The sequence below is a fragment of the Phyllobates terribilis genome, unplaced genomic scaffold, assembly GCF_046119375.1.
Source record: "Phyllobates terribilis strain yellow unplaced genomic scaffold, ASM4611937v1 Scaffold_13__5_contigs__length_258822181, whole genome shotgun sequence".
In the NCBI taxonomy this organism is placed as follows: domain Eukaryota; kingdom Metazoa; phylum Chordata; class Amphibia; order Anura; family Dendrobatidae; genus Phyllobates; species Phyllobates terribilis.
In genome coordinates, this window is record NW_027362773.1 from 36618248 (window position 1) to 36646025 (window position 27778).

General features: G+C 41.1%; 1 protein-coding gene across 4 annotated transcripts in view; it reads left to right on the plus strand.

Moving 5' to 3' along the window:
- LUZP2 (leucine zipper protein 2) overlaps nt 1-27778 on the plus strand; it is a 1401083-nt gene that overhangs the window by 1014358 nt on the left and 358947 nt on the right. For all 4 annotated transcript variants that reach the window (XM_073659432.1, XM_073659433.1, XM_073659434.1 and 1 more), the window contains exon 8: nt 21972-22046. In XM_073659432.1, the coding sequence (XP_073515533.1) occupies nt 21972-22046 (75 nt within the window). The remainder of the gene's footprint in view (nt 1-21971; nt 22047-27778) is intronic.

The following is a 27778-nucleotide window of genomic DNA, read 5'->3' on the forward strand; positions in this document are numbered from 1 at the left end:
TTATTGCTGAAGGTGCTCTGGGTATGCAGATTGCCATTGTACTTGAACTGTGTAATAGACCTTTCTAAATTCCTGATCTAAAATGGAATAAACAACGTGCATGCATTCATTCCCAGACTAGTATGTCATTTTTTTCATTCTTCTATTTTGGACTATTGAAACATCTATGAAAATTATGCATTTTAGAGATCAACCAAAAAAATAAGATCATTAATAATAAAAGCATTTTCTTCCCTGAAGCAGTCTCTTCCATCAAATTTGCAAAAGGCATTTTAAGTGCTTTCTTTAGTCATATCTGTTTGGCCCCCTTTCTTGCACTAACATACAGGTCAGGGCAGGCAACTCTCCAAAGACATAGTCAGGAAATTGCACAAATCCAAAATAGAAACAAACACCTCCATGAATGAAAAGGTATCAAGGTTCTTTTGAGGAGCAAATCTGCCAAAATCTGAATTTGGCAGTTCCCTCAAATATGGCCAGGGAAATAAATTTTCATCAAAGTTATTGTGAATATAATGTTCTTTTTTATGCTCTGGGGTCTACTCAGATCCTAGAGCATAGTAAATGTAGGTACAATTTTTTTTATAATAATTCTCATTCCACCGCTCATCTGTGCCACCACCATAGCACCCCGTCAGGATGTCTGTGCAGCTTCCTCTTCTTTTCTTTAGCATCACACGCAATGTCCTCTTTTTGCATTTTCACTCTACGTCTGGGCTTACGGCACCGATTGGGCATCTGACATCACAATGTGACAAAAGACCCAGCAAAGAATAAAGATTTAGCACAAGCACATCCCTTGTGGTGCCAAAAAAAGAATAGTTCATAGGGAGCTGCATGGAGAAACACATGGGGGGCTGAGAGACAGTTGAGCCATTTTGCTGAATTTATGTAAAGTGAATCTCAAAAAAATTTGGATTCAGGAGAATCTTACTTTTTTCTTAAAAAAAGGCAAATTAAATGCACTTCAAACTGATTTGCTTTTTTCTGCAAGAACCAATTTTGCTTACTGAGTGTGCATCAGGTCCTAATTAGCTTCAACAATAAAAGATGCTCAGCCATACGCTACACAGGTAGGTGTTATGAATGGTACTTAGTTAGTCCTTGGATGCTTCCCGCGTAGAGATGAGTAGATCGCTTTGTGCAATCCCAGTCCATGGTCATTGTCAGTGCTCTCCAGTTGTGAACAGAAGCTGAGCACATTTCCTTACCCTCCGAGATCCTAAGCTCGGGCTTGCAAGATATCACCTGTACACTGCACATTTCATCAAGCTTGTAAAGGAGTGGAAGAGCTGTTGGCACCCTTTTTGAAAACATTTGCATTGATTGTAATGCATTGACCTGTTTTACATGTCATTTGACATAAACTATCTGTAACAGTTGGTTAGCCTGTGACAGGGTTAACAGTTAGTACCAGCCCAGGTTGGGAGGAGTTACATGGGCACATAGGAAGCTGGTTCCTGGTTGTTAGGCAGTTGATGAATAGCTATTGAAGAAATGAGAAGCATTGTTGATTCAGAAAAGGCCACAGGTTACTAAGTGTGTTCAGCGACAGAAGTTTTAGAGGGTTTCAGAGCAAGTGTTGCAGCAACTATTGCCTATACGGCCAGAGTGCAGAGATTGTAAGAGGAATAAGAAGGTTTCTTTCACTATCAGGGAGTACCAGCCATAGCAATAAACAGAACTGAGGGAGGCAGAATTCCCCTAGGCAGCTAGATGGAGTGGGCTACATAAAGGAATCATGTAAACTGATCCTAGAGGATTATTGAAGTTCTGTTCTGACCAGGAAGGAACATGATGTACCCATTGCATTTGATGATAAAGATGGTAAGAACAGAGCTAGAAAGCTTAAGAAATACTCTGTTACTCTTGAATTGTACCTATACTATTGAAATGCATTTATTTAATTCTCTCAAATATTGAGCCTCTGCTTGATGCAGGAGAAATGTATATAAAGTATTGTGCCTGCCATCAGTTGTTGAAATCCTGTTTGAAGAATTCCAGTAAATATGTTTTAATCTTTCAACTGTTGGGTCACGTATTTACTAGGTCCCCATACCTTCAAGCCACCTGCAAAGCAAACCTCACCATGAATGGTCCCTTTCAGACTGTCAAGTCAACTGCATCACAAAGAAACCTGGTAGCTCAGGAATTTTGTGCAACACCTGTTCACAACTAGAGAGCCCTGATCTTGTCCATGGACCAGAATTGGGCGAAGCGATTCGCTCACCTATAGTCCATAATTCATGTTTAATTCATGCTCCCATTGCCCTAGTCTATCAAATTAGGTTATTATGAGAGTATTATACAAGCTACTTGGACAAGATGCTGAGAAGCCTAAGGGTTACGCTAAAGTTATGTATATATGTAAACATATGTTCTTAAGGCACATAAAACAGATTTTCTGGCCCACACGGGTCTCAGATCAACGATGAGAAGACCATTCTATGTCAATAATTTGTGCTATAGTAATGGTAGGTGACAAAAATGCCTATTGTAAGTTATGCCAAAAAAAAACAATTTAGAGTTGACTCCACTTTTTGTTGCGTGCTATACACTCTTTGTGACCCAGTATTTAATTACCATCTAATTATAACTTGCAATTTTCTAGGCAGAAATACAGTATGTCTTCTCTGCCAGTTACAGCAGATAAACTAGTATTTTTTGTATTAGCATATACATAATTTTTTTAAACATTTTACAGAATGATCTTAGAAGGACGACAAGAACATCTTTTAGAAAAACTTCTAAAGCCCCTAAGCAATGTGTCCTTTATGAGCGATGACTTACAAAGCTATAGAGTCTTTCATTTGCATAAATTGCATCATGCTTCATTTTAATTTCAGATTAAGAACAGATAACCATCTGGTTCAATATCCTTGTTTTTTTGTCCTTCATTTACCCTAAAGGTAATGGAACAAAGAAACGTGTCATTGAATTTGTCACCATTAAATCTACAAACATGATTTCTGTTCCCAATACATTCCCAATAATAGTAGTGTAGCTGGTAACAAAAAAGCTTATTATTCTGCCTTTCTTATGGCTTTCCAAATGATAAAAAATGTTTGTTACATAATGTGTATTTAGAATATGCAATAAAAACGATCCAGGAATCTGCTTTGCATTTGTTTGTTTTAACTAAATAGTGCAAGCCAGCAAAATAAAACAAAGAAAAAGAAAACTTTAAAAACTTTTACACATTTTTATTTTATGTGAGCTGCCTGGCTATTCTTTTTCCTAGCAAAGGCCAATACAGGAGAAATATAATGTTACCAGTTGGCTATTTGACCCCTTACTGACATATGATGTAACGGTCGTCATATGTTGGCTCCCTGTCTTTGAAGTGGGTTTCAGGAGTTGAGCCCGCGTCTTTAGGACTTGTGCCCATGACCGTATTTTCGATCCCAGTGCAATTCAACAAAACATCAGATTGCACTTGAACCAATGTTATTCTATGGAGCTATACACATGTCCAATTTTTCCCTCAGAATGAGCTTTGCCTGTAACTATTGAGGCCGGCTGACACACAGAGAGGCTTTACTTTAGAGATAGGACCATCCTAAGTGGGTACACCTTGTCGCGGTGGGATGGCTTTTACGCTTTGTTGATCAAAACATACAATTTACATGTACTATTACTTTTTATTATTATTATTACTATTTATTGTTACTTTTACTTTGTTTACTGCAGGAAATTTTAAACCTAAATGTCTACTTTATGCAATGTAATAAATCACTTTTCTAATAAACTTTGATTAAAAAATCTCTACAGTTTCCTTTCTCTTTTTTTCTTTCTGTTCTGATGATGCTTCATTTGAGAATCATCAGTGCATGCTGGGATACTCATACATGATGTCATCAGGGGGTTGGGGCTGTCGTCACTGCCTCAGTCACTGTCCCCAGCCGGAAACAAAGCGTCATCAGTGAAGTCTGTTTCAGGGGCTCCACTAGTCCCTGCTCTGCTGCGAATGTGTTGGTTGTCAATTCCGACACATGCTCAGAATTCCATTGAATGTGAGATGACAGTCTAATGAGCAGTGATAATAGAACAAGAGAGCATACCGTCAGTGCAAATTTAAAAAGAAAAGTTTGCAAATTGACTCTTCAGAGAGGAAGAGGACTAGAACTCTAGTGCCACCTATTGGAAGTAGCAATACTATAAGTCAATATTGACACTTTAATGGGCCTTGCCACATGACTTAGGATAAAAGCCAAACCAGAATCTCAATTTGCAAACACAATGTTTCAGGGTGCAGCCCCTCATCAGTGCAAAGTGTGAGATCTTGTTTGGCTAGGAGAGAGGCGTCTGACCAGGATCCAAGGGGTAGCATTTCTCCTTCTGGAGAGTGACATGCCAAGCCTGGCATGCCAATGTGAAGTGGCTTTTAAGCCTTGCAATGCTCGTCTGGTAAAATTAAATATGCAAGTTGCCTCTTCAGAGAGGAAGACTAGAACTCTAGTTCCGCCTATTGGACGTAGCAATACTGTAAGTCAATATTGACACTTTAACGAGGCTTGCCACATGACTTAGGATAAAAGCCAAACCAGAATCTCAATTTGCAAACACAATGTTTCAGGGTGCAGCCCATCATCAGTGCAAAGTGTGAGATCTGGTTTGGCTAGGAGAGAGGCGTCTGACCGGGATCCAAAGGGTAGCATTTCTCCTTTTGGAGAGTGACATGCCAAGCCTGGCATGCCAATGTGAAGAGGCTTTTAAGCCTTGCAATGCTCCTCTGGGAAATTAAATATGCAAATTGCCTCTTCAGAGAGGAAGAGGACTAGAACTCTTGTGCCACCTATTGGAAGTAGCAATACAGTAAGTCAATATTGACACTTTAACGAGCCTTGCCACATGACTTAGGATAAAAGCCAAACCAGAATCTCAATTTGCAAACACAATGTTTCTGGGTGCAGCCAATCATCATTGCAAAGTGTGAGATCAGGTTTGGCTAGTAGAGAGGCGTCTGACCGGGATCCAAGGGGTAGCATTTCTCCTTCTGGAGAATGACATGCCAAGCCTGGCATGCCAATGTGATGAGCCTTTTAAGCCTTGCAATGCTCGTCTGGGAAATTAAATATGCAAACTGCCTCTTCAGAGAGTAAGAGGACTAGAACTCTACTGCCACCTATTGGAAGTAGCAATACTGTAAGTCAATATTGACACTTTAACGAGCCTTGCCACATGACTTAGGTAACTAGTGCCACTTTTTGGAAGTATCAATCCTAAAAATCATTATCGACCCTTTAACATGCCTTGCCACATGACATAGAATAAAAGCCAAACCAGATTCTCAATTTGCCGAACCAGTGTTTCAAGGTGCAGCCCCTCTTCAGTGCAAAGAGTGAGATCTTGTTTGGCTGGGTGAGAGGTGTCTGATCGGGATCCAATGGGTAACGTTTCTCCTTGCGGAGAGTGCAATAATAGCAAAAGATACAAGGGATAACAGGCCCACAACAATGTTCCCCGAAACTCACATAATTATAGATATAAAGCAGCAAGGTGAGAATAATAAAACATAACTTTTAATTATCATATAAAATATGACTACACTAGTATAACAATGAGAATGCCTACATTTCTCATAAATATAGATTTAAATGAACAGACCGCCACATTGATGGACAATATATTTGTAAACAAAGATAGACCTGTAAGAAAAGCTTCATACAAATGCCTGAAAATTACAGTGGTCATATATAGTGCATACGAAGTACATGGGGAAATGCCAACATGTTTACTTTTTAGGATGGAAAATAAAATTGGAAATCTCTCACCCAATATTCAGGTCCATTGGGTGAATAGGAAATTCCTCCTCATCCAAGGCAAACAAAGGCCACACTGTTCTGATAACCAGCAGGATGGGCAGTGGACATTCAGCCTTTAACCTGTTATGATGTATGTACATGTCCTCCACTGACCTATTAGCAGAAACATGTCAGATTTCGATCAGTCCAGCTAAGGGAAAGCTGTTAACTGCCCTTGTAAGGGCAGGAGTCATAGGGCATGTAGGGTTATGATATTGATCCATAGGGTCTAGTAGGGCTAATTGCTCTCATATCTACCCTTATCAGAACTGATGAGGATTCTGTCCTTTGTTTGCCTTGGATGAGGAGTAGTGTTGAGCCACCCCCGTAGTGTTCGGGTTCGGTTCGGTTCGTCGAACACCGGGATGTTCGTGGAACTGTTCGTCGAACACCTTAGAACACCGTCGAACACCGTTAAAACCAATGGCAGGCAAACAAAAACACATAGAAACACATAGAAAACACCTTCACAGGTGTCCAAAACCTGACAAACTGCTCAGAAGAAACTCTCTTTAAAAAAGCCGGCTGGCAATTCAGCAGCGGCATACACCGGTACCCGACAATTTAGACAAAAAGGAATAGAGCATCACACATAGATTAGATAGATAGAAACATGTAAGTCACATATATAAGAAGTACAGTGACAGTGTTGGTTACTTTACTTGTCATTTAGTGGTAAAGGATTTATTTAAAAAAATATTAGTGTTTTCATGCACCGTCTCTTTAAAAAAGCCGGCCGGCAAAGCAGCATCGGTACCCGACAATTTATAACAGAAAGAATAGAGCATCACACATAGATTTGATAGATAGAAACATGTCAGTCACATATATAAGAAGTACAGTGATAGTGTTGATTACTGTACTTGTCACTTAGTATTAAAATAAAGGATTTATTAAAAAAAATATTGGCGTGGGGTTCCCCGTAATTTTAGTCTCTAGCGGAGGTTAAGCAGACGGCTGGGGCAGATGTTTGAAGCCTGGGAATGGAGTAATACCGACGGAGCTTCCCAGGCTACTAATATCAGCCCCCAGCTGAATACCTAGCTTTTACTAGCTATTAAAATGGATGCGCCAATTCTGGCACTTAGCCTTGCTCTTCCCACTGCCCTGTAGCGGTGGCAGTGGGGTAATAGGGTTGGGGTTGATGTCAGCTTATAATGCCAGCTGACATCAAGCCCAGGTTAATAATGGAGAGGCGTCTATAAGACACCCCCATTACTAACCCCATAGTCAAAGTTAAAAAAAAAGCACAAACAACCAGAATAAAGCCCTTTAATTGAAATAAACACTCAATTCTTTATTGCTCTAAATTAAACCATACTTACTATCTCACCCATTCCAGCTGAAGTCAACGATCTCCTGCAATAAAAGTAAAATAATAAAGCAACATCATCCTTACCTTTCCATGGTTCCCACGACAGCTTCAGCTCTGCTACATTCACGTGACAGGCTGGACCGCAGCAGAACTGCCATCCAGCTTGCCATGCCGCAGAGACTGAGAAGCGCAGGCATGCTTGCGCTCCTCAGTGTCTGGCTGTGACGGTATCCAGATGAGCCGAGATCTTGTCCAATGAACTCAGCTCACCTCATGCACGTCACTGACAGCGTGGGAAAATTCTCCTGCACTCACCGCATGCGCAGGAGAATTTTCCCACGCTGTCAGTGACGTGCTTGAGGTGAGCTGAGTTCATTGGACATGAACTCGGCTCATCTTTATGCCGTCACAGCCAGACACTGAGAAGCGCAAGCATGCCTGCGCTTCTCAGTCTCTGCGGCATGGCAAGCTAGATGTCAGCGTTCTGCTGCGGTCCAGCCTGTCATGTGAATGTAGCAGAGCTGAAGCTGTCGGGGGAACCATGGAAAGGTAAAGATTATGTTGCTTTATTATTTTACTTTTATTGCAGGAGATCATTGGCTTCAGCTGGAATGGGCGTGATGGTAAGTATGGTTTAACTTAGAATTGTGTCTTTATTTCAATTAAAGTACTTTATTCTGGGTGTTTGTGTTTTTTTTTTTTACTTTGACTATGGGGTTAGTAATGGGGGTGTCTTATAGACGCCTCTCCATTACTAACCTGGGCTTGATGTCAGCTGGCATTATAAGCTGACATCAACCCCAACCCTATTACCCCACTGCCACCGCTACAGGGCAGTGGGAAGAGCGAGGCTAAGTGCCAGAATTGGCGCATCCTATGGATGCCTCATTTCTGGGGCGGCTGATGGCTGGTGTTTCTAGCCTGGGAGGGGGTCAATATTCATGGCACCCTTCCTGGGCTATTAATATCAGCCCCCAGCTGTCTGCCTAGCCTTTGCTAGCTATTAAAATGGGGGGGACCCCACGTCATTTTTTGGGGGGTCCCCCATTTTAATAGCTAGTAAAGGCTAGGTATTCAGCTGGGGGCTGATATTAGTAGCCTGGGAAGCTCCGTGGTTATTACCCCCTTCCCAGGCTTCAAACATCTGCCCCAGCCGTCTGCTTAACCTCCGCTAGAGACTAGAATTACGGGGAACCCCACGCCAATTTTTTTTTTAATAAATCCTTTAGTTTAACACTAAATGACAAGTGCAGTAATCAACACTATCACTGTACTTCTTATATATGTGACTGACATGTTTCTATCTATCTAATCTATGTGTGATGCTCTATTCTTTCTGTTATAAATTGTCGGGTACCGATGCTGAATTGCCGGCCGGCTTTTTTAAGGAGACAGTGCATGAAAACACTAATATTTTTTTAAATAAATCCTTTAACACTAAATGAAAAGTACAGTAACCAACACTTTCACTGTACTTCTTATATATGTGACTGACATGTTTCTATCTATCTAATCTATGTGTGATACTCTATTCTTTCGGTTCTAAATTGTCGGGTACCGGTGTATGATGCTGCTGAATTGCCGGCTTTTCATGTTTCACTGTGAGCACTGTTCCCATCGATTTGGGCAACCACTGTAATGCCACAATCACCATGGCTGTAGCATTACAGTGAGTGGCAGACAATCCCTGCATGATTGGTGCTCTAAATAACGCCAGACATGCAGGACACACTTTTGGTGCACGAACAGTTATCGAACATAACCTCGAACAGCCAAATTTTTTGCAAATCGTTCTCGTTCGTCGAACTACTCGAACACCACCCAAAACAGCTCGAATTTGAGATTGGCGAACAGTTCTAGTCGAACACCGCTCATCTCTAATGAGGAGGAACTTCCTATTCACATGCATTTCCGCATGTACTCGTATGAAGTATATATGGCCACTGTCATTTTCAGTAATTTGTAGGAAGCTTTTCTTAAAGGTCTAATTTTGTTTACAGGTATACTGTCCACCACTGTGGCGGTCTGTTCATTTAACCCCTTAACCTCCGAGGGTGGTTTGCACGTTAATGACCAGGCCAATTTTTACAATTCTGACCATTGTCACTTTATGAGGTAATTACTCTGGAACGCTTCAACGAATCCCCCAGATTCTGAGATTGTTTTTTCGAGACATATTGTACTTCATGATTTTGGTAAAATTTCTTCGATATCACTTGCGTTTACTTGAGAAAAAAATGGAAATTTGGCAAAAATTTTGAAAATTTTACAATTTTCAAAATTTGAATTTTTATGCCCTTAAATCAGAGAGATATGTCACACAAAAGAGTTAATAAATAACATTTCCCACATTTCTACTTTACATCAGCACAATTTTGGAACCAAAATTTTTTTTTGTTAGGGAGCTATAAGGGTTAAAATTGACCAGCAATTTCTCATTTTTCCAACAAAATTTACAAAACCATTTTTTAGGGACCACATCACATTTGAAGTCACTTTGAGAGGTCTTTATGACAGAAAATACCCAAAAGTGACACCATTCTAAAAACTGCGCCCCTCAAGGTGCTAAAAACCGCATTCAAGAGCTTTATTAACCCTTCAGGTGCTTCACAGGAATTTTTGGAATGTGGAAGAAAAAAATGAACATTTAACTTTTTTCACAAAAATGTTACTTTAGACCCAATTTTTTTTATTTTCACAGGGGTGACAAGAAAAAATGGACCGCAAAATTTATTGTGCAATTTTCCCTGGGCACGCAGATACCCCATATGTGGGGAAAAAACACTGTTTGGGCGCAAGGCAGGGCTCGGAAGGGAAGGAGCGCCATTTGACTTTTTGATTGTAAAATTTGCTTGAATAATTAGCGGACGCCATGCTGCGTTTGGAGAGCCCCTGTGTGCCCAAACATTGGAGCTCCCTCACAAGTGACCCCATTTTGGAAACTAGACCCCCAAGGCACCTATCTAGATGCATAGTGAGCACTTGGAACCCCCAGGTGCTTCACAAATTGATTCGTAAACATGAAAAGGTGTTTTTTTTTTCACTTTTTCATTTTTACGAATCAATTTGTGAAGCACCTAGGGGTTCCAAGTGCTCACTATGCATCTATATAGGTGCCTTGGGGGGTCTAGTTTTCAAAATTGGTTCACTTGTAGGGGAGCTCCAATGTTTGGACACACAGGGACTCTCTAAATGCAACATGGTGTCCGCTAACAAATTGAATAGAAAATCGGCTCAAATTGTTAGCGGACACCATGTTGCATTTGGAGAGCCCCTGTGTACCCAAACATTGGAGCTCCCCCACAAGTGACCCGATTTTGGAAACTAGACCCCCCAAGGCACCTATCTAGATGCATAGTGAGCACTTGGAACCCCCAGGTGCTTCACAAATTGATTCGTTAAAAATTTAAAAGTGAAAAAAAAAAACTTTTTCATTTTTATGAATCAATTTGTGAAGCACCTGGGGGTTCCAAGTGCTCACTATGCATCTATATAGGTGCCTTGGGGGTCTAGTTTCCAAAATGGGGTCACTTGTGGGGGAGCTCCAATGTTTGGGCACACAGGGACTCTCCAAATGCAACATGGTGTCCGCAAACAAATTGAATGGAAAATCAGCTCAAATTGTTAGCGGACACCATGTTGCGTTTGGAGAGCCCCTGTGTGCGCAAACATTGGAGCTCCCCCACAAGTGACCCCATTTTGGAAACTAGACACCCCAAGGCACCTATCTAGATGCATAGTGAGCACTTGGAACCCCCAGGTGCTTCACAAATTGATTCGTAAAAATTAAAAAAAAAAAAAAAAAACACTTTTTCATTTTTATGAATCAATTTGTTAAGCACCTGGGGGTTCCAAATGCTCACTATGCATCTAGATAGGTGCCTTGGGGGGTCTAAGTTCCAAAATGGGGTCACTTGTGGGGGAGCTCCAATGTTTGGGCACACAGGGACTCTCCAAATGCAACATGGCATCCGCTAACAAATTGTCGGCTCAAATTGTTAGCGGACACCATGTTGCATTTGGAGAGCCACTGTGTGCACAAACATTGGAGCTCCCCCACAAGTGACCCCATTTTGGAAACTAGACCCCCCAAGGCACCTATCTAGATGCATAGTGAGCACTTGGAACCCACAGGTGCTTCACAAATTGATTCGTAAAAATGAAGAAGTGAAAAAAAAAAAACTTTTTCATTTTTATGAATCAATTTGTGAAGCACCTCGGGGTTCCAAGTGCTCACTATGCATCTAGATAGGTGCCTTGGGGGGGTCTAAGTTCCAAAATGGGGTCACTTGTGGGGGAGCTCCAATGTTTGGGCACACAGGGGCTCTCCAAACGCAACATGGTGTCCGCTAACAATTTGAGCCGATTTTCCATTCAATTTGTTAGCGGACACCATGATGCATTTGGAGAGTCCCTGCGTGCCCAAACATTGGAGCTCCCCCACAAGTGACCCCATTTTGGAAACTAGACCCCCAAGGCACCTATCTAGTTGCATAATGAGCACTTGGAATCCCCAGGTGCTTCACAAATTGATTCGTAAAAATGAAAAAGTGTTTTTTTTTCACTTTTTCTTATTTACGAATCAATTTGTGAAGCACCTGGGGGTTCCAAGTGCTCACTATGCATCTAGATAGGTGCCTTGGGTGGTCTAGTTTCCAAAATGGGGTAACTTGTGGGGGAGCTCCAATGTTTAGTCACACAGGGCCTCTCCAAACGCGACATGGTTCCAATTTGTTAGCAGACACCATGTCGCATTTGGAGAGCTCCTTTGTGCCTAAACATTGGAGCTCCCCCATAAGTAACCCCATTTTGGAAACTAGACCACCCAAGGCACCTATCTAGATGCATAGTGAGCACTTGGAACCCCCAGGTGCTTCACAAATTGATTCATAAAAATGAAAAAGTGTTTTTTTTTCACTTTTTCATTTTTACGAATCAATTTGTGAAGCACCTGGGGGTTCCAAGTGCTCATTACGCATCTAGATAGGTGCCTTGGGAGGTCTAGTTTCCAAAATGCGGTCACTTGTGGGGGAGCTCCAATGTTTAGTCACACAGGACCTCTCCAAACACAACATGGTTCCAATTTTTTAGCGGACACCATGTCGCGTTTGGAGAGCTCCTGTATGCCTAAACATTGGAGCTCCCCCACAAGTGACCCTATTTTGGAAACTAAACCACCCAAGGCACCTATCTAGATGCATAGTGACCACTTGGAACCCCCAGGTGCTTCACAAATTGATTCGTAAAAATTAAAAAGTATTTTTTTTTCCACTTTTTCATTTTTACAAATCAATTTGTGAAGCACCTGGGGGTTCCAAGTGCTCATTATGCATCTATATAGGTGCCTTGGGTGGTCTAGTTTCCAAAATGGGGACACTTGTGGGGGAGCTCCAAAGTTTAGGCACGCAGGGGCTCTCCAAATGCAACATGGCGTCCGCTAACAATTTGAGCCGATTTTCCATTCAATTTGTTAGCGGACACCATGTCGCGTTTGGAGAGCCCCTGATGTGCCTAAACAGTGGAGCTCCCCCACAAGTGACCCCATTTTGGAAACTATACCCCTCAAGGATTTTATTAACGTGTATAGTGAACATTTTGAACCCAGAGGTACGACACAGAATTTGATAACATTAGGTCATCATATTGAATAAGTAGTCATTAGTCTTGAGCGCAAGTGCTCGCTACTTGAGTTTGCATCGGGTACTCAGGTATGCACCATTTACTGCGTGTGCTCGAGTGACAAGTTCGAGTCCCCGCCCGGATGTTTCACAGTTATTAGACACCCAAAAAAAACATGCTGGGATCGCTCGTGCATGGCAGGCAATCCCCGCAAAGTTTTTTGGGCCGTGAAGCATATGGGGCGGAGACTCGAGCATGTCACTCAAATACCCACGATACTCAATGCATACCAGAACACCTGAGGCAAACTCAAGTAGCGAGCACTTGCGCTCAACACTAGTCGCCATATTGTCATCTTTTTTTCTTACTTTTGAAAAAAAAAAACAACCCCATCACAACCCTAACCCCAACCCTAACCCCAACTCCAGCCATAACCCTAACACAACCCTAACCATAGCACAACCCTAACCCTAGCACAACCCTAACCTGAGAGTTTATTTTTTACGCCGTTCCTCATGTGGTATAAATGATTAGACGACCTTATTCTTCGGGTCGGTGAGACTACAGCGATACCAGAATCATATTGGGTTTTCATGACTGACAGCTGTCACACACTAAAAGACGCATTTTTTGTAAAATTTAGTTTTTGCATCGCCATATTTTGAGAGCTATAATTTTTCCAGATTTTGGCAGACAGTCATTTGACGGCTTGTTTTTTGCGGGATGAGTTGACGTTGTTATTGGTGCCATTTTCAGGCACGTGACATTTTTTGATCGCTTTCTATTCCGATTTTTGGGAGGCAGAATAAACAAAAACCAACAATTCAGGATTTTTTTTTTTTTATTCTGTTCCGCGTGTGGTAAAATTGATAAGGCAGCTTTATTCTTCGGGTCAGTACGTTTATAGTGGTACCACATTTATATCGTATTTCTATGTTTTGCACTTTTACATAATAAAAGCAATTTTATAGAAAAAATTATTTTTTAGCATCGCTTTATTCTGAGAGCTATAACTTTTTTATTTTTGGTGGATTATTTATTTTATTTTTTTTTTAATATTTTCACAATTTTTTTTTTTTTTTCACTTTCTGATAGTTTTTAAACTTTATTACTTTGTCCCACTATGGGACTTTCACTTTTTTTTCTCTGATCGCCTGCATGGCACAGGAATGCAGCACCATCCCTGTGCCATGCAGGCTGTCAGCGCTGGACAGGGAGAAGATTGTTTGGAGATGCACTGCGCATGTCCAAAAAATCTTCCTGCTGTCTGGTGACCCGGATGTTGTCATGACGACATCGGGTCGTCATGGCAACATCCTGGAAGCCACGGCAGACAGCGCTGGAAGCCGGAAGAGGAGGTGAGTATCTGCGATCACCTCCCCTTGCCACCGCAATGCTGCGATCGACTTCGATCGCAGCATTGCGGGGGTTAATGTGCTGTGAGCGGTGCGTGACCGCTCCGTGCACATAGAACCGGGTGTCAGCTGTGACAATCAGCTGACACCCGGCGGCGATCGCGCCCACACAGCCTGTGTGCGCGCGCGCGATCGCCATGAGGTACTAATACGGGTCTGGCTCTTAAGTCCAAGGGCACAGACGCGTATTAGTACGTCTAATGTTGATAAGGGGTTAAATCTACACTGCTCAAAAAAATAAAAGGAACACTCAAATAACACATAATAGATCTGAATGAATGAAATATTCTCATTGAATACTTTGTTCTGTACAAAGTTGAATGTGCAGACAACAAAAACACACAAAAATCATCAATAAAAATCAAATTTATTAACCAATGGAGACCTGGATTTGGAGTCACCCCCAAAATTAAAGTGGAAAAACACACTACAGGCTGATCCAACTTTGATGTCATGTCCTTAAAACATGTCAAAATGAGGCTAAGTATTGTGTGTGGCCTCCACGTGCCTGTATGACCTCCCTACAACACCTGGGCATACTACTGATGAGGTTGCGGATGGTCTCCTATGGGATCTGCTCCCAGACCTGGACTAAAGCATCTGCCAACTCCTGGACAGTCTGTGGTGCAATGTGATGTTGGTGGATGGAGTGAGAAATGATGTCCCAGATGTGCTCAATCGGATTAAGGTCTGGGGAATGAGCGGGCCAGTCCATAGCTTCAATACCTTCATCTTGCAGGAACTGCTGACATACTCCAGCCACTTGAGGTCTGGCATTGTCCAGCATTAGGAGGAACCCAGGGCCAACCGCACCAGCATATGTCTCACAAGGGGTCTGAGAATCTCATCTCGGTACCTAATAGCAGTCAGGCTACCTCTGAGGAGCACATTGGGGGCTGTGCAGCCTTCCAAAGAAATGCCACCCCACACCATTACTGACCCACTGCCAAACCGGTCATGCTGAAGGATGTTGCAGGCAGCAGATCACTCTCCACGGCGTTTCCACACTCTGTCACGTCTGTCTCATGTGCCCAGTGTGAACCTGCTTTCATCTATGAAGAGCACAGGGCGCCAGTGGCGACTTTGCCAATCCTGGTGTTCTGTGGCAAATGCCAAGCGTCCTGCACAGTGTTGGGCTGTGAGCACAACCCCCATCTGTGGACGTTGGGCCCTCATACCACCCTCATGGAGTCGGTTTCTAACCGTTTGTGCAGACACATGCACATTTGTGGCCTGCTGGAGATAATTTTGCAGGGCTCTGGCAGTGCTCCTCCTGTTCCTCCTTGCATAAAGGCAGAGGTAGCAGTCCTGCTGCTGGGTTGTTGCCCTCCTACGGCCCCCTCCACATCTCCTGGTGTTCTGGCCTGCCTCCTGGTAGCGCCTCCGCCTCTGGACCCTACGCTGACAAACACAGCAAACCTTCTTGCCACAGCTCGCATTGATGTGCCATCCCGGATGAGCTGCACTACCTGAGCATCTTCTGTGGGTTGTAGAGTCCGTCTCATGCTACCACGAGTGTGAAAGCAAAACCAACATTCAAAAGTGACCAAAACATCAGCCAGAAAGCATTGGTACTGAGATATGGTCTGTGGTCCCACCTGCAGAACCACTCCTTTATTGAGGGTGTCTTGATAATTGCCAATAATTTCCATCTATTGTCTATTCCATTTGCACAACAGCATGTGAAATTGATTGTCAATCAGTGTTGCTTCCTAAGTGAACAGTTTGATTTCATAGAAGTTCGATTTACTTGGAGTTATATTCTGTTGTTTAAGTGTTCCCTTTATTTTTTTGAGCAGTGTATATTTATGAGAAGCTGAGGCGTTCTCATTTTTATACGAGTGTAGTTGTTTTTTATATGTAAATTAAAAGTTATGTTTTATTATTCTCACCTTGATGCTATATATTCTTGTGGATAGTGACATGCCAAGCCTGGAAAAAAGAGAACAGGACAAGCAGGGAGAGCAGAGACCAGCCTAGCCTTTAAAACAAATGTCACTGATGACGTCCGATTACAGGGCAGTGTCATCTTTAGGGTGCTGGCCTTTTCTCTGTTCTTCCTGGTCGCTGCGTTCTCTAGTCTTCAATGTCCACTCCTCTTTTGCCAGCTCTTCACTGCTGATTAGAACCACCAAGGGAGTGCACTGTCATTGTGCATTGAAAGAACTATAGCTCAGTGAATTCATATTGTGTCGGAATTCATAACTGACATTTGCAGGGACTAGCACAGCGCCTGAAATGGATATTTCCGTTGACGATTTGTTTCAAGGTGGAGAAAGCAGCTGTGACAGTGACCGTAGCCTTGGCTCCCTGATGAAACTCCATTTGAATATCCCAGCATGCACTGGGGATTCTCAAACGGAACATTATCAGAATGGAATTAAAGAAGAAAAGAAGCAGGAAGATAGCAAACAGTAGAGAATTACTAATTCAAATATATTAGAAAAGTGATTACATTATTACAAATAAATTGATAGACATATTTAGCATGTATAACGCTTAGGTTTTTTTCTTGAGGTTAAAATAAAATGGAAACTCACCCCCATAGCTCTGACTCCTGACATATGAATCAAACTTTGGCCAATTATATGTTTATATTTTAAGTTTTTAGCTCAGACAAAAGTGTTTTTTTATGAATGGACAGTCAAGGGTAAATGACCTACAATATGAAATAGTCATTCTCTTTTAATTCACATCCTTTGTGCTATATGAATCTAATGCTGCCTATTCCTAGTGACATTTATGATGGTGGGTTATCCAGTGGACTGCCTGACCTCTAGCTCTGCCCAGGAGCATAGCTACTGGGGGGAGGGCAGAAGGGGAGGTTTATTCTGGCCCCATACTCAGACAGGCCCACCCAAAGCTACGCTATCCTTAATTGATCAGCATGAGCATAGCGCCAATACAGTTATGCCCTGCAATAGAGCAGGAGGGAGACATGATCTCCCTGCACTACCGCTCTCTGTTCTGTAGACCTCAGGTAGCTTTAAGCATGCAGTCTACAGAATGGTTGAGGTGCCAACGCATGCATGGAATGTTAGAGTCTCGGCACGATGATGTCATCCCACTGCACCAGAACTCTGACATTCTGTGCATGTGTCGGCTCTATGACAGTGTATTGCCTTGCTGCTGGACTTGTGAGGATTATAGGTTAGGTGAGTATATGATTTTTTTTTTTAATTAAAACTTGTGGTGTGATGTGGGGGCATCATAAACAATGGGAAACACTTATACACAGTGTGGGGGACCCTGAACTGTGTGGGGTGCCCTCATAAATTTTAGGGACTAATGCATGGTCCATTATATGCAGTGGCCATCATACAGTGTGGGAGCTAATGGGAGGGCCATTGAACAGCTTAGGGATTAATGCAGGGACCATTATACAGTGTAGGAGCTAATGTGGGGGCTATTATACTACTTAGGGACTAATGCAGGGGCCGTTGTACAGTGTAGTAGGTAATTTGGGGGCCATTATACAGCTTAGGGGCTGATGTTGGGGTCATCATACAGTTTGGGGACCAATGTGGGGGTCATTATAATGTGATTTTGGGGAGCAGTGGAGATATTATACTATGTGTAGAGGAGTTGTCGACCCAACATATTGTGTATAGCAGAGCTGTGGGCCCGTTATACTGTATATAGGGGAGCTATGGGCCCATCATACTATATATAGCAAGCTGTGGGTCCACCATACTGAGTATATGGAGTTGGGCCCATTATACTGTGTTGTGAGAACATCATATTGTGTATAGAAGAGCTGTGGGTGCATTACACTGTGCAAAGGGGAGCTGTGAGCCCATCATAATGTATAGAGAAGAGCTGTACATTGGAGACATCAGGAGACATTATTAGTAGTGTTAAGCGAGTATGTTCTGTCCGAGTACGCTCGGGCCGAGCTCCGAGTATTTATAGTTGCTCGGTGATAAGGTTAAATCGCTCCCGTGTGCATGATTTGCAACTGTTTGGCAGCTTTATTACATGTGAGGAATGTGTAAGAAATAGACATTCCTCACATGTAATAAAACTGTCAAACAGTCGCAATTCATGCACACGGGAGCGATTCAAGCATATCACCGAGCAGCTATAAATACTCGGTGCTCGGCTCGAGCGTACTCGGCGAAAGGGTTAACAGAAAATACTCGCTCAACACTAATTAATAGATGTTAAGTGGGCACTTAAGAAGTATTATTGTTATAGGGGCAATCAGAGTACTGTGGCCGTCAAATGTGCACAGGGGGCATTATTACTTTCTGGGGAAAAAATGTGGACACTATCTTCTAGGGCATTTGCACAGGGCATTAATATTTTCTAGGGGGCAAATTTACCATCTAGGAGGAGGCATTATTACTATGTAAGGGGCTCAGTGGTGAGCATTATTATGTGAGGCAGCAAAAGGAGTACTGTTATTGTAGTATACACTAGGTGCAGTAATAGGGATACAGCAGCAGCTGCTCAGTATTGAGGTATCAGCGGGTTGACGAGGTTGTGCAGGGGAGGAATAGATGGGGACGCTGATGGAAATGTGAGAAGGCAAATGGGTCTTTGTTGTAATCACTGCAGATGTGATGTAGCTAGAGAAGTTGCCATGTCTGTCTGGGCCAGATGGAGAAGATGGGAAAAGTGAACGATTACACTGGTCAACAAATTTTTACTTTTTTTCTGTTTTCTGTTTTAAAGCATGTTATCTTCATGTATCTTGAGGCACTGATTTCAGAAATGTAATCATAATTTCTGTAGCACGTACCATTTCCGAGATATTTTCATTTTACGATTATAATGATAAGGACTGTACATAGTGCATAATAAATTGGCACTTATAGCAAACTTTTTATTTTAGAAGTGTATTTTTGGTAGAAATAACCAATGAAATTCATAATATGGACTCTCTTTATTATAATATACAGCACTTAAGCCCTGTCCAATCATGCATTGCATTAGTTGTGCACTCTCAGGCACGGCCAGACACAACTGTCAGACTTTGGTCTGTTTCCAAGTAGCATTATATAATAGCAGCAGTAACGATGCTGTAGTCTTCATGTGTTTCTTCTGTTTTGCAGAAAATTTTATAAGGAGTAAGACTGTTTAATAGGTAACAAGTTGCAGAATGTCGCGTCAATGTCGCAATAGCAGTGACCTCTTTTGTTATATATGTGGAGATTATACCCTTAAAGCCCAGAAAAGGAGCATAACGGCAGTTGTTAAGAAGGCGTATGAGTTATATTTTGGATGCAAAATTGGTGACCAAGACAGAGCACGGGCTCCTCATATATGCTGCTCATCTTGTCTTTGCTGAAGGGTGTGCGACCATTGATGCCATTTGCTATTCCAATGATATGGAGGAAGCAGAAGGACCATATAATCGATTGTTACTTCTGCATGACGAATGTGTCCGGTTTTTCTTCTAAGAACAGGAGGTCTATTGAATATCCCAACCTTGCTTTTGCAATTAGACCAGTGGCGCATGATAAAAGTCAGCCAGTTCCAAAACCACCATTGGTGTGGAGAATAGAAGATGACGATGAAATGATGGTTGATTCATTAGAAATGGAAGCTGCTGCTGACTCAGATTTCGAACCATCAATATCAACTGCTCCACATTTAATATCTCAAGCAAGACTCAACGATCTGGTCAGAAATTTGGGTTTATCAAAGAGTCAGGTAGAACTTCTTAGACCAAGGTTGCAAGGGTGGAATCTGTTGCAACCAGGTACAAAAATTTCAGTATTTCGCAGTGGTCATGAAGATTTGACCAAATATTTCAGTCAAGCTGAGAGTCTCACTTTTTGCAATGATATTACTCGATTGTTTTCTGTCCTTCGAGTTGACCATGACCCAAGGGAATGGCGACTGTTCATTAATTCATCGGTCTTAAGTTTGATGGCTGTCTTGCTACACAATGGCAATGTCTACCTTTCGATACCTATCGAAGAACAGGTTGAAAGTCTTTTTCAGGCTTACAAGTCAACGAAGTACAACATGTCACTTAAAATACATTTCCTTCATTCACACATTGACTTTTTCCCACCAAACCTCGGCGCTGTAAGCGATGAACATGGTGAAAGGTTTCATCAAGACATTTCCCAGATGGAGAAACAGTACCAGGGGAGGTGGAGTCCCTTGGTGTTGGGTGACTATTGTTGGAATCTTGTCTGTGAATCATCGGACAGTGATTGTAAATGAAAATCAATTGCATTTTTTTTCAAAAATCTTATATGATAGAGCAATTCTGAAGTTATTTCTAAACTCAGCATGACAATTCCGATAAGATTCACCCAATTTCATGCAGGAAACAAAAACCTTGTTGAACAATGTTACATATGAAAGAGCATCAGCTGTAAATATCTATCTGTAACTGTACTGTAATCTCTTATATGTTCTGCAGGACTGGAATCTACCAGTATATACTCACCATATGGTAGCAACATAGATCTTTGTCTTTGTAGAGATTTTTTTCCTGTAACAGCGCGGTCATCTGCTGAGCTTCCCTTATACCCAATATTAGGCTTCACTACTGTAGTTATAATCGGGGTTACCGGTTAGGGACCACCTCTGATCTTTCACTTCCCTTGAGCTGAAACCTTAGCTAGAGCTCTGACTCTGTTTATTGTCATTGTCTGATCTACTGGAGTTTGTGTTCATTTTTCAAGAAAATAATTTTGGTTCTTGCTATTTGTCCTTGTGTCCAACTGATTTTGATTCAATGCATTTATATATTTTTTCAAATCACTCCACCAGCCGGCTGTTATTCTTTGCATGAAAGCCATGGTCTACTGCAGTGAAGGCCAGATCCGTGTGTAGGGGTGAAGGATTGAAAATAAGGGTGCTCCTTTATCTGGCTAAAATTAGTGGCTTGTTGAAAGTCTGTCTTGGATGAGCCCACAGTCTTCTTACATCTATAATTTGAAGCTACCAAAAACCAGACTTCAATCTGTTATTTCCTTAAGAGACTGCCCCTTAAACTCTAGTTTTAAAAACTACTTTAGTCAAAAATGCAATGAAAATTCCTTGCCAGTCCAAAAGGTTTATTGACTTTACAAAATAACCCATGTGGATACCAAAATTCTACTGCATCTGTGCCAAAATTCTGCTGCATATAACATAGACAAAGTAATTTGCAAGTAAATTTATTGTAGGGAGGCAATCAGATGTTATTTCTTACCTCTTCTACCCATTGGTTACAACATGACAGCTATTGGACTATAAATCTTTCTCACACTACGAGTTATTAAGAGTCATCAATATCTATTGGCGCTTTATATACTATAGTGCAGTGGAACCTTGTGCAGAAACAGCAAATTTACTTTGCAAAACATATTACGAGCATATATTTTACAAGTGATTTATAAGCCAATGCTGCTTGTAAACAATATGTATTTTTCATGTGCTTGTCGCAGTTTCAACCAGTTTGGCAACCGGGCATCAATTGTTAACAGAATATAAATATAACGACAGATAAATATACAAAGTAATAAAACATGTATTATATTCATACATTCCTGACAAGGCAGGATTGCTGTATTACCATAAAGCAGGTGTGTTCCTGGAAGATGATATGTGTATTCTTTTGAAATGCTAAGCCCTAAGATGTTTACTTATGAGAGTACAAATCATTTTAATAGACTTTCCTAGAGAATGAGGGAGCCATGATTCTAAGCTACCATCTGCGAGTTCATAATTAGTTAATTAAATAGCACATTATAAATGGACATGCATGTTTATGAGTTACACAGCCAGTAGCATTACAACTCAATGAATGGTTGATTCTGTTTGTGTCTCCTGACGTTATGGCTGAGGTTTTTCTCTAATTCTCATTAACAGGCACAACAACTAACAGATTTGGAGCAGAAGTTAACAGTGGCGAAGAGAGAAATGGAAATAGCATCACTGGATAATGTAAGAGCTTGTTATCATACAGTAGTCTAATGAATATTTACAGCATGCACTCATGAACCAATATTTCTTGCTATTTATTTAGGGCGCTCAGCTATTGGCTACAGTCATAGATGGATCTAACAAATCTCCAATTTAGGAGAATCATCTGATACATCTATACATTAAAAGGACTGGCAATTGATTTTAGTGGACGTAGTTTAATACTGAATTCTCTATGTGGTGGTGCTGAAGGGAAATTAAACATTTGCCTGGTTCCCGCTCCCAGGAGGTCCCAATGTCATACTCTGTGATGAGCTGATTTTCTGCGGACTCTTTTAACAAAAATAAATTGTCTAAAGGACAACAGTCAACAAATAAATTTGCCTGCAGACTCAGTTTTGCCAATCTCTCAAAATTTAATTTGGGTAGATTTTCTAAATTCAGGCTTGGAAGGAGGCAGTACAGTGGTGATTCGATTTACATCAAATAAATTAGGTCCAAATCTAATCTATTGGGAAGTGGTTAAAAAAATAAGCTTTTCTACTCACCAATTCTTGACCTTCATCGTTCCTCGGGCGTGTCTGTTGCTCCAGGCCCAGTCCACCTATCTGCTTCTCTTTGGACTTCTTCTCCTTTTAGGTCTTCTGATGGACGTCACCTCTGACTTGGCTGACTCTATTACATGGGATGTAATACATATTAGAGGCGGCATCCAACGGTAGACCCTGAGGGACAATATGACTAAGGGCTCAGGTCACATGGCCATATATTCTTTCATTCAAGAGAATCGGGCCGGTTATGCTAATGCCACTCGGCTCAAATTCTGTCAGAGTTTGAGCTGAGTGTCATCTTACTGTGATCCAATTTTTTCACATGAGAGAATCACAGCACAGATGCGGAGCAGATGGAGAACTTAATTCCCCCTTCTTTTCCATTGTTTCTGTTCTCGTAAGCCGGACTGCACTCTGTTGACATCCATGTGCAATCCGATGTTTTACAGTGTGATCCGATTATCAGATGCACTCGTAGTATGCTGAATTTGCTTTCTCATGTCAGATCGACTTGTGAAAAAAAATGTAGATCTGCACTGCCCAATAGGATAACATTGGGCAGAGTTCTATCCGATAAAATATCCGATAGCACTCAGCCATGTTATATACTAGTATGAGCGTACCTTAAAGATGAATGGATCAGAGAGCTGAGGAGGCAGCAGGATAGGTATGGGGAGGGCTGAGGATAGATGAGTATAAGAGTTAGTTATTTTTTTACCCCTTTCTGGCACTCCAAATCTACCAAAGTGGTTGCCGGCTTGTCCTTATTTTGCTATATTCGTGCCAATCCAATGCATTAAAATTTACATTAGTTAGAATCTGAATTTTTGGAATACCTTGTATCTGATTCCCTTAATTTAAACTCAATTTGCTCATCTCTTCCAACATGTCACAAAATCATCTTTCAGATATGTTTATTAGGTGGAAACTATCAATATATGAAATTACTCTCATTTTCTTTTTAAAAAAGTTTGCCACTTAATGGCTGGAACTCATTGACATCAATGCCCAGAATTTCAAATTAGTTGTCTTTTTGACTCCTCTTAACTAGAGATGAGCGTTGTTCGACTCGAACTGTTAGCCAATCTCAAATTCGAGCTGTTTTGGGCGGTGTTCGAGCCGTTCGGCGAACAGGAACGATTTGAGAAAAATTTGGCTGTTCGAGGTTATGTTCGATAACTGTTCGAGCACCAAAATCATAACTGGATTTTTTCTCAGTAATGATGAAAATTAATGTTAATACGCAGTTTGAGTGTACAGCGGGGCGGGGGGAGGGGCAGGGGATGGATCTCTGCAGGAATAATGAAGGTGCAATCTGTCAGCCTATCAGCAGCGCACACACGGAGCGAAGTGCTTTTTTTCACACAAGCAAGGGCATGTGTCATTGGCAGTGTATGTCACATGTCCTTGCCCTATAAGACCCAGCCATTTTCCCTGTCGCCACCATTTTCTCACTGCTGCAGCTGCGTGTTAGACGGCACCGCTGTTGCTGTGTGCGCTATACCTTGTTAATTTCAAGCCAATTTTCGCACAAATCTACAGATAGCTTGGGAGTAGGGAATAGTTGTGATTGCAGTCCTTTTAAGGACTACGTTACATAATTTCATACGCCTTTTATCAGGCAGGTCTGTGCTCTTAAATAGATAGGTTGGGAGTAAAGACTCATTGTAATTGCAGTACTTTTCAGGGCTAGGTTACATCAGTTCCTATCACTTTTTGCCCGGAAGGTCTGTGCCAGTGCTGTGCAAGTTTTTTTCACAGCATTTGGCTGAATCTAGCAAAGCTAATCCTTTTTGGCCTATTGCAGAGTGTGTTAGTCAGTGGAGTAGCCTATCAGTGTTGCAAGATACACCACCTGTGTATAGAATACCAATTTTTTAACTGCACCTAGTGAAGTAAAACCTTTTGGGCATAGCATCATTCTATTAGTCCATCTATACTGACCTTCACCAGGTTGCAAATTGAATATAATTTTTTTCTGCATCTAGCTCTGAAAAAATATTTGGCCTACTAGCAGTGTGTGGAACTTTCTCTATTAGTCCATCTATACTGACCTCCATCAGGTTGCAAATGAAAAATAATTTTTATCTGCATCTAGTTCTGAAAAAATATTTGGCCTTCCAGCAGTGTGTGGGACTTTCTCTATTAGTCCATCTATACTGACCTCCATCAGGTTGCAAATGAAAAATAATTTTTATCTGCATCTAGCTCTGAAAAAATATTTGGCCTTCTAGCAGAGTGTGGGACTTGTTCTATTAGTCCATCTATACTGACCTCCATCACGTTGCAAATTGAATATAATTTTTTTCTGCATCTAGCTCTGAAAAAATATTTGGCCTTCTAGCAGTGTGTGGGACTTTCTCTATTAGTCCATCTATACTGACCTCCATCAGGTTGCAAATGAAAAATATTTTTTATCTGCATCTAGCTCTGAAAAAATATTTGGCCTTCTAGCAGTGTGTGGGACTTTCTCTATTAGTCCATCTATACTGACCTCCATCAGGTTGCAAATTCAAAATAATTTTTTGTCTGCATCTAGCTCTGAAAAAATATTTGGCCTTCTAGCAGTGTGTGGGACTTTCTCTATTAGTCCATCTATACTGACCTCCATCAGGTTGCAAATTCAAAATAATTTTTATCTGCATCTAGCTCTGAAAAAATATTTGGCCTTCTAGCAGTGTGTGGGACTTTCTCTATTAGTCCATCAATACTGACCTCCATCAGGTTGCAAATTCAAAATAATTTTTTGTCTGCATCTAGCTCTGATAAAATATTTGGGCTTCTAGCAGTGTGTGGGACTTGTTCTATTAGTCCATCTATACTGACCTCCATCAGGTTGCAAATTAAAAATGATTTTTATCTGCATCTAGCTCTGAAAAAATATTTGGCCTTCTAGCAGTGTGTGGGACTTTCTCTATTAGTCCATCTATACTGACCTCCATCAGGTTGCAAATTCAAAATAATTTTTTGTCTGCATCTAGCTCCAAAAAAATATTTGGCCTTCTAGCAGAGTGTGGGACTTTCTCTATTAGTCCATCTATACTGACCTCCATCAGGTTGCAAATGAAAAATAATTTTTATCTGAATCTAGCTCTGAAAAAATATTTGGCCTTCTAGCAGTGTGTGGGACTTTCTCTATTAGTCCATCTATACTGACCTCCATCAGGTTGCAAATGAAAAATAATTTTTTGTCTGCATCTAGCTCTGAAAAAATATTTAACCTTCTAGCAGTGTGTGGGACTTTCTCTATTAGTCCATCTATACTGACCTCCATCAGGTTGCAAATTAAAGATAATTTTTATCTGCATATAGCTCTGAAAAAATATTTGGCCTTCTAGCAGTGTGTGGGACTTTCTCTATTAGTCCATCTATACTGACCTCCATCAGGTTGCAAATTCAAAATAATTTTTTGTCTGCATCTAGCTCTGAAAAAATATTTGGCCTTCTAGCAGTGTGTGGGACTTTCTCTATTAGTCCATATATAGTGACCTCCATCAGGTTGCAAATGAAAAATAATTTTTATCTGCATCTAGCTCTGAAAAAATATTTGGCCTTCTAGCAGTGTGTGGGACTTTCTCTATTAGTCCATCTATACTGACCTCCATCAGGTTGCAAATGAAAAATAATTTTTTGTCTGCATCTAGCTCTGAAAAAATATTTGACCTTCTAGCAGTGTGTGGGACTTTCTCTATTAGTCCATCTATACTGACCTCCATCAGGTTGCAAATTAAAAATAATTTTTATCTGCATATAGCTCTGAAAAAATATTTGGCCTTCTAGCAGTGTGTGGGACTTTCTCTATTAGTCCATCTATACTGACCTCCATCAGGTTGCAAATTCAAAATAATTTTTTGTCTGCATCTAGCTCTGAAAAAATATTTGGCCTTCTAGCAGTGTGTGGGACTTTCTCTATTAGTCCATCTATACTGACCTCCATCAGGTTGCAAATGAAAAATAATTTTTATCTGCATCTAGCTCTGAAAAAATATTTGGCCTTCTAGCAGTGTGTGGGACTTTCTCTATTAGTCCATCTATACTGACCTCCATCAGGTTGCAAATGAAAAATAATTTTTTGTCTGCATCTAGCTCTGAAAAAATATTTGACCTTCTAGCAGTGTGTGGGACTTTCTCTATTAGTCCATCTATACTGACCTCCATCAGGTTGCAAATTAAAAATAATTTTTATCTGCATCTAGCTCTGAAAAAATATTTGGCCTTCTAGCAGTGTGTGAGACTTTCTCTATTAGTCCATCTATACTGACCTCCATCAGGTTGCAAATTAAAAATAATTTTTATTTGCATCTAGCTCTGAAAAAATATTTGGCCTTCTAGCAGTGTGTGGGACTTTCTCTATTAGTCCATCTATACTGACCTCCATCAGGTTGCAAATTCAAAATAAATTTTTGTCTGCATCTAGCTCTGAAAAAATATTTGGCCTTCTAGCAGTGTGTGGGACTTTCTCTATTAGTCCATCTATACTGACCTCCATCAGGTTGCAAATGAAAAATATTTTTTATCTGCATCTAGCTCTGAAAAAATATTTGGCCTTCTAGCAGTGTGTGGGACTTTCTCTATTAGTCCATCTATACTGACCTCCATCAGGTTGCAAATTCAAAATAATTTTTTGTCTGCATCTAGCTCTGAAAAAATATTTGGCCTTCTAGCAGTGTGTGGGACTTTCTCTGTTAGTCCATCTATACTGACCTCCATCAGGTTGCAAATGAAAAATAATCTTTATCTGCATCTAGCTCTGAAAAAATATTTGGCCTTCTAGCAGTGTGTGGGACTCATTGTATTAGGCCATCTATACGAAGCTCCACCAGCTTTTAATTAATAATAATTTTTAGCTGCATCTAGCCCTGAAAATAATTTTTCTTCCCAATAGTGGTAGCAATAGAAATATGGGGCGCGCGCCTGGCTTACAAAAATATGCGCTTCATAACAAAAAACACCAGCCTAGCGCACTGCATTAATAAAATGGCATCATCGTCTCTCCCAGTGCTAGGCCTACTACCCAGGCTAGCATTCCTGTGCCTAAAACACAATGTATGGGTCCGCGCTAGCCACTATGCTGAGGGGTCTAAAGCTGCTGCTAACGCTTTATATTAATTCAATTGGCAGATTTTCACAGAGCTCTTCCACAACGCCCACCCATCGGGCAACATTTGCCCTCCTTGACTATGGGATCTAGTGGCGAATAGT